Source organism: Rosa rugosa, chromosome 6 (assembly GCF_958449725.1).
Source record: "Rosa rugosa chromosome 6, drRosRugo1.1, whole genome shotgun sequence".
NCBI classification, from domain to species: Eukaryota; Viridiplantae; Streptophyta; class Magnoliopsida; order Rosales; family Rosaceae; genus Rosa; species Rosa rugosa.
This window is the reverse complement of record NC_084825.1, coordinates 45856827-45864682: the sequence shown is the minus strand read 5'-3', so window position 1 is coordinate 45864682 and position 7856 is coordinate 45856827. Positions and strand designations below refer to the sequence as shown.

Below are 7856 nucleotides of genomic sequence, written 5' to 3'. Positions count from 1 at the left end.
GGTTAAAACCCAGTGGGACAAGATTCCCGGACGAAGGGGAAAAGAGTACCACACACCCCAACTGAAGTAGAGAAAAGAAAAAAAAGATGGCAGATGATAGCTGTAGTTCTTGTGATTGTAAAAAAATAAACAACACCCAGATTCCAAACCAGAAAACTTATTAACGCTAATGCTGGAGCTGCTGGTCTTCTTTCCGGAGAGATTTAAGGTTTTTCATCAGCTTTGCCAGGTTTTCCAGAATTATCAGCATCACCTTTGACATGGTTCCAAAAAATGAATGAGGAAATAACCAAAAACGAAAAAAAATGAGGAGGAAGCAGCAAGAGAAATAGCAGATGAGCATACCTCTAGCAGATGAAATTGTCTTGAAATTTCTATACTAAGGTTCCTCATATCTCCACCATTGTTGAAAAATCTGAAATGCAAAGGAATTTCCCAGTTGTGCATCGTGTTGAGGGGCATCTTGGAGATGTGAGGTTCCTCCCTGTAAAAATTATTAATGTCATTGCAGAACAAAGATGGCATAATAAATATCTGTGATAGATTCTGTAAACACGAAAAATCCTGCAACTAATGAAAGAAGGACACGTGTACAAAATAATATATTTTTATTAATGAAATTGCGGGTTACAATCTCTGTAGATGCTCTTTCACAACATTCTCCTCTGATTCGATCTCTGACGTTGATTTAATCCAAGGGTGGCGAGCACTTAATCTTGAATCAAACGGTTGTAGTGTGGACTTCCTGCTATGTTGACGATTTGAGGAAGACGATTGACCAAGGGCTGTAGAAGCTTGATCTTGATCGGATTTAGGCCACGAGTTGTGTCACGTGATGAGTGTTCTTCGGCTTTGGTAGGGGATGAACCAGCACGTGTGTTTGGTGCTTGTTGATTCTCCACGAGCTTGATGAAGAACTTGTAGAGGACTTACTTTGTTGAAGACGACTTGAAGATGACGGATGATCAAGGGCTGTAGAGGCTTGAACTTGATCAGATTTGAACCACGAGCGGTGTCACGTGGCGAGTATGGCTTTTGATGGTGGATGAATCAGCACGTGTGTTTGGTGCTTGTTGATCCTTCGCGTGTTTGACGACTTCCGAGCTTGTAGGTGATTTCCCCTGCTTGTCTGAAGTCAGCGAGGTGAAGAGACCGGCTATTTGGCAGCTTGATGGTTCTTCACGAGCTTGGGAGACTTCTGAGCTTTGGAGAGGTTTCTTCCGTCTGCTTGCGTCCCTCTGTCTGTCGTCGTCCTCGATGGTGTACTTGGCTCAAGGGCGATTGACGCTTGATCTTGAGTCGTATGATGGCCACGAGGGTTGACACGTGACGAGTGCTTTGACTTGAGGTTGGTGATGAACCGGCTATTTGGCAGCTTGAAGGCTCTTCACGCGCTTGAAGACTTATGAACTTTGGGAGTGATTTTTTCTCTCCGGCTGAAGTCCTTCTCTTGTTTTGAGAAGGGGTATTTATAGTGTCGGCGTCTCTCTCGATTTGGAATGACTTGATGACACGTAATTAATTGCATTTCATTAATAGCATAATCAAATCAATCAGTTTTAATTAACCGATTTAATTACGACTATTAAGGAATTAGCCAATCAATTTGATGGCTGATTTTAATCGTATTTCATTAATAGCATAATCAAATCAATCAGCTTTAATTAACTGATTTAATCACGACTATTAAGGAATTAACCAATTAATTTGATGGCTGATTTTCATATTGATTATCAATTTAAATAAATTGATATCTAATCAGCAGACGAGATTTAATGCTTGATTTTATTCGAAATCAATTGATTTGATTGATCCGCTTTAATATCAATTGATTTAGCCGGAGCAAATTCATTTATTGTCGTCGGCCCTTTCATGTGTCGCCACGTGGACAATTTTGCGGGACCCACATGCTGACTAATTTTGTTCGGTCATAATTTCAAGTGGTGACCGAATTATTTAATGAATTTTATTTTCATTAAATTTTTGGTGTCTACAGATTCCTAGTGAATTCCATCACTCTTTCTCAACTAGAATCGCAGCACAAGTGAAATCATGTAAGAAAACACTCCTGTGATTCAATAGCACTACAACAATTAATTATTCAAAAGAACTTATTTTTATGCAATATAATGAATACATTTGTTATTCGCACCTTTATTACTGGAAGAAACCCAGATTCTGTGGCAGTGGGCATTTGACTTTGATAAACTCTACAAAAGGGAACCTCCTACTGGACGAATGGAAACCAAATTACTGAAGGCTTGTACAAGAAAACTATCCTTCTTTGATCTGCAAGTCATGATCAGACCAAGAATGTCAGGATGTGGGTGTACTTAATAAGGAGTCGAGTTCAAGCATCAGAGGAAAAAGAATATCACAATTAACCAGGAAGATCTTCAATCCTGCTTCAAGAATATGTTATGTCTCAGCTGCCTGGTGCTGTTTGTGACCTCCAATGATAGACTTGATAGTAATCTTTTAAGAAAATCATCTCATGCAATGCATCATAATCGTTGTATGCAGTCCAAAGCAGCAAATGACCTCGATGTGGCGTATCCTCTGCAGTAGATACATGAAGTGTGCTTGATGAAACAAATACTGCCCTAGATAGAGAAAGGTCTGTTGAAGAAGTCACAGAAGGAAGTAGGTCATAAGGATGGAATTGTGCAAGAGCATCTCCTAAAAGTGCAGCCTGAATAGGACAATCGATTCATGTACAATAACAGTTTTTGACATTTGCCAATAGACTTTTAACAGGCTGATGAATAATGTAATGTATAAGTACTTATTATGTCTAAATGCTGACTAGTAATTATGTATAGCAGATGCATATCATCTTGCATACGAATTTGTCTTAAAAGTTCTATATGAAGGTTCTTCATATCTTCCTGTCAAGACTTCTGAAAGTAATCAACAGTTCCATGTAGTTTCCCTGCCGTCCATCATTATTCTTTTTTTTTCTTTTTTCTCTTTTTCAATTAAAATGACACAGTGACACACTATTAAGAAGACATTTTTCAGTGTGACAAAGTGCGATCCAGAAGGTGCAAGATCAATGTAATGAATATATTTGTTATTCGGACGTACCTTCATTCCTGGAATAGTAACTGGTTCCGTGACAGTTAATGTATCTGTCTTCGACAACAAGCCAGTCAACAGTTCTTCACACATTTCAGCTCGTGCTGTCTTTGTTTGGCGGACAAATCACAAGGAAGATTCTGTTGATGAAGGAAGATGTAGTGCTTATCCTCTCTGCATAAGTAGAGAATCTCTAAGGTAGGTTCAAAGATGTTGGTGATTCGATGTTTAGCCTATCACTCTGTCACATTAATGGGGAAGTGAGACCTGTTTGCAGTGGCGGATCCTTATAGGGGCGGGTGAGGGCCATGGCCCCCCCCAATGTTTTCAAATTTCCTTAACCAGCCGTGTATAACACCAATAAAGTCAACAATTTTGTATATATATGGCCCCCCCATTGCCCCAATTTACTAAACTATTAATTTTTGGCCCCTCCAAGATTGGGCTCCAAGTTCCGCCACTGCCTGTTTGGAAGTTGATCGAGCTGGGATTACAATCAAATATTGGCAGATCATTATTCCCATCCTCCACCTAGGTCAACCAAACAACCAATAAAAGTTAAAAGCAATCTCTGATGCTCGATTTAGTGCGCTACTCATAATCTAACAGAACAATGTTCAAAGTCAATAATACATAGACAAAACAAATGCTCTCTAGTAATTGAATACAAATAAAAAGAGAGTAGACATTTCTCAGAAAATACAGCTGCATGAAGTTGCAACTTAGGTCACAAGTAACAGCAGTTCCACTACATCCATGCCGCAAGGCACCAGTTATGATATAGAGGTATATTAGCTTACCAATGTACAATTCGATCAGGCTTTCAACTCTAAGGCGATTCTAAATTAATGCTTCAAGCTTCGATATATATTAGCTCTACATGTATCTTGGTACGATTTTCTTCTACATTAGATACAAAATCAGAGGACTTAGTAACCTGATCAATAAAAAGAAAATAATAAATTTTACACAGCTTGCGTCAGAGGAAGCAGAATATTATTAACAATATATGAAGATATAAGTTAAACTCAGCAGAAAAGACACAGGCACAACCTAGGTAGAACCAAAGAAACAATCCCAAGTTGAACAATCTTCTATGATGGCTCATAGTCCGGCAGTGCTATGAAATGTCCAATAAAATTAATGAAGCATGAGCTGAAATATCCAATAAAATTAATGAAGCAAGGAAATCCATCATTATATGGAATATCCAATAAAATTATGAAGCAACAATGACTATGAAATGTTTAAGTAAACATACATTTTCAATCACAAGCTAGGCGCGAGGAAACTGTAGGTTACCTGGCCATGCAAGTCACCACCAATTCATCCTAATTTGATGTTTGGGATGTGAGAAATCTCGGCCCTTTTTTTTTTTCTTCTGTAAAGTTCTTGGAGAAATGGAGATGCCTTGATGTGCAATTTCTGTAGTGGTGTCTTCCACAGGAAGTCTGGCAGTGCTTTTATGTTCCAGCACAAAGAAATTGTCAACTGAGAGAGGCATGGCATAATTGTAATATTATTATTCTCAGAATTCTCCTCTTCCCGCATCCAACCCTCCACTCCTTCCCACACTTTCCATAACCGCATGTCTTCGATGGTGAGTTTTTCCAGCTTCGGGAATGATATGAAAATGGAGGACGAGATTTGCCCATCTATTCCCAAAAACTTAACTCCTACCTTCTCAACTCCATCGAGTCTCTCAATATGCAATGATTCAAGAGACGCCAGTTTCCCTAAAGGAGGAAAAGACCGACAATTGTTGCACTCCTTGAGGGTGAGGACTCTCAAGCTGTGTAAAGACAACAACCAACGGGAGAAGGCGCCGCCTTCATAATAAGAGATCGATAAAGATTCCAAACATGGATGCAGCTCTAAGCCATTCATAATTTCTCTTTGCCGCTCTGCATAATAACTCAATTGGAAGTCTAGTTTCAATTGCAGGAGGTGAGCCTTATTCACCATAATTGCTTTCTCCGCCATATTTGGATTTCCCTTAGTCTCAATAGTAAGACCCCCTTGAAGCTGGTTTAAGTCTTTCAGATCTTCGAACTTGTTTTCTTCATCACAATCTCCGACACGAAACCTATCTAGCCTTTGCAGATCTGTTAATTTCTCAATTCCTTGTATTATGCTTAGGGAACCACAGCCATCAACATAAAGATGCCTCAAGTTAATCAGCCTTCGCACATCTACTTTTCGGAGACTGTCACAACCAACAAGTCGCAAGGTTTGCAAGTTGTATAAGCTACCCATGGCGCTGGGCAATTCTTTTAACTTGTCATTACCAGATAAATCAAGATACCTCAAATGTATCAATTCACCTATCATTTCGGGAATTTCTACGAGACCATTGTTCCTAGGATGCAAGATTACTGTCCTAAGGCATTTCAATTGTACTGTCAACTCAAATATTGGGTTAGTGGAATTATTGGATGAATCTATAGCTGTCAAGGTACGTAACTTTTTATAACTAAGGAGAAAAGATACCAAAGAATCACTCTCGGTTGCATGCAATAAGGTCAAATGATGAACTTTATCATTTGGCACCTCCGTTCTTTCACTAGCACCCAACTCAAAATCTTGAATCAAACATTCATTCTTGGTCAAATATTGTAGAAAGTCATGTACAATATCATGAATTTTGCATGTTATGTTTTCAATCTTAGCATCTACCACAACATCTTGAAAGAATGACCGCATTCCTAAGTCATCAAAATAATTTTGACCAATAGTTATCTTTTCTTTACTTCCTTTGGCATCCAGATAATCTTGTGACATCCACAACTCAATCAAATTATTTTTATTATATACATAATTTTTGGGAAATATAACACAGTACAAAAGACAACGTTTGATTGTGGGAGTCAAATCATGATAACTTAGTAATAGTGGTCGAAAAACATCTTGTTGAATCTCTTTCAACTCCCATGTCTTACTTCTTAAAATAGCTTGCCATTCATGAATCTTTTTCTTATTGCGCATAAGGCTTCCTAATGTCTTTGCAGCAAGAGGCAACCCATTGCACCTTTTCACAATCTCTAACCCAATATCTTGTAACTCTTGAGACACACTACTCTCATTCATGTCTGCATTGTAATAGAACAATGACAAACAAAATGTTTGAGCCAACTCCTCCAAAAGGATCAATTGAGTAGTTGCTTTCATTAAAGTAGCAACCTCCTTCTTTCGAGTGGTCACCAATACTCTACTGCCAATAGCACCATTACATAAAGATTTAATCAATTCTTCCCATTGAGTAAGTTTTGGGCTCCACACATCGTCTAAGACAAGGAGAAACTTTTTACCCTCAAGCAATTCATATATGCATTCCACAAGAATTTGCAACTGATTTGAATTTTTTGAGGTATTATCTCTATCTAGACATTCAATGATAGCTTGAGCAATCTTGATCTCTTCAAACGGGTCCGAGACACAAACCCGTATTCTCTTGTCAAAATAAGATTTCACATTTTCATCATTGTAAACAAGTTGAGCAAGAGTTGTTTTCCCCATTCCTCCCATCCCTACAATAGGAATGATAAGAGGAGCCTCATTTCCTTCACTACTCTCACTTAGCAGCTTGCTAACTATGAGGTTTTTTTCATTATCTCGACCAAATGTTTTAACATTGGGAAGAGAAGTAGTTTTTTGCCGCACAAGTAGTTGAGGGTCTCTTGTGGTGTTTTGAAAATTAAAACTTTGTTTTTCCTTATCAATCAAAGCTAATCTTTCATTTAGCTCTTTAATCCTCCCAGCCATTTCGCGACGATGAATAAACCGCCTGACCTTGCTACCAGAAATGAAAGAGGAGGCAGAGGAACGTACCTTCTTAGCAATAGCAAGAGCATGCTTTTCTTCTTTCTCCATCTGTCTCTTTCGAACTTGAGTGATCCACTCATCCAAAACGTCATCTATCTCGTAGGAAACTTCAGTCAGTTCACTCAGCCAACGTCTCACGGTTGCCTCCGTCACTTGCCTCTGCTCTGCATCCTCCAGCACAGCTTGAATAGCTTCTAGATTGCGGGCGAGGCTCTTGACTTCTTCCTCAAACCCAAAGACCAGTTTGAACTCTCCTCGAACCTTGCCAAGGGCGACCGTAGCCAAACGCTCAAGGAGAACTTTAACAAGTGCCTCAGCCATGCTTACTTGAAGGTCTGATCGGGAACGAAACTGGAAAAGAGGAGAAATACGGAGTAGCAACTATTCTAATGGCGTGCTATCCCAACTTTATATCGCATTAATCGTCTCAGCCTAATGTGTGGCTTTAATGTCTCAGCTCAATGTGTGGCCTGATATTTTCACACCAGCCACTTTTTTTTTTCTTTTTTTTCGGTGTTGCTTCTTACTAATGCAGTGATTGCACCAGGGCGATATTTTCACACCAACGACACTCAATTTCTTTAGTCAAGAGCATGGGAATCAGACAATCAGTCTCCTAACTTGTCATGGCATTGTTAGCTTCACTTGCGTGGAATTAGAACGACTTTTCTTAGCAATTAGCAGTTAGAAATCAACACTCATTTTCTATTGTAGATTATGACATGTATAGGTATGGCAATAGCATCTTCAACTTTATATAACATGTTGATCAAACCCAAGCAAAAAATGGATAAGAGAATCTCATCTGATTATGTCAGAGGACAAGCATAAAGACAATGGGGACGCTCGATCTCCAGTCTCCACTACAATTTAATCTAGTATGCTCTTGTTAATGTATGAGATTGAAATAAAACATATATCACAAAATCTGAATCTGAGGTCAATATAAACCATGC

At 38.9% G+C, this 7856-nt stretch overlaps 1 protein-coding gene across 14 annotated transcripts; it reads right to left on the bottom strand.

Annotated features, from left to right (window-relative positions):
- Positions 1-6: 6 nt before the first annotated feature.
- Positions 7-7315, bottom strand: LOC133715511 (putative disease resistance protein RGA3). Of its 14 annotated transcripts, none has more exons than XR_009849104.1 (7): positions 4381-7315; positions 4132-4233; positions 3879-3981; positions 3088-3609; positions 2153-2619; positions 346-484; positions 7-253 (listed from the first exon to the last, which is right to left on the bottom strand). XR_009849104.1 is itself a non-coding variant. In XM_062142026.1 (2 exons), the coding sequence occupies exon 1, from the start codon at positions 7219-7221 to the stop codon at positions 4405-4407; it is 2817 nt and encodes a 938-aa protein (XP_061998010.1). In that variant the 5' UTR covers positions 7222-7315; the 3' UTR covers positions 4022-4233; positions 4381-4404. The 14 variants fall into 14 exon arrangements, 2 of the variants coding, with proteins under 2 accessions (XP_061998010.1, XP_061998011.1); XR_009849107.1 differs by having other exon boundaries at positions 4132-4198; XR_009849108.1 differs by lacking the exon at positions 4132-4233.
- Between the last annotated feature and the right edge of the window lie 541 nt (positions 7316-7856).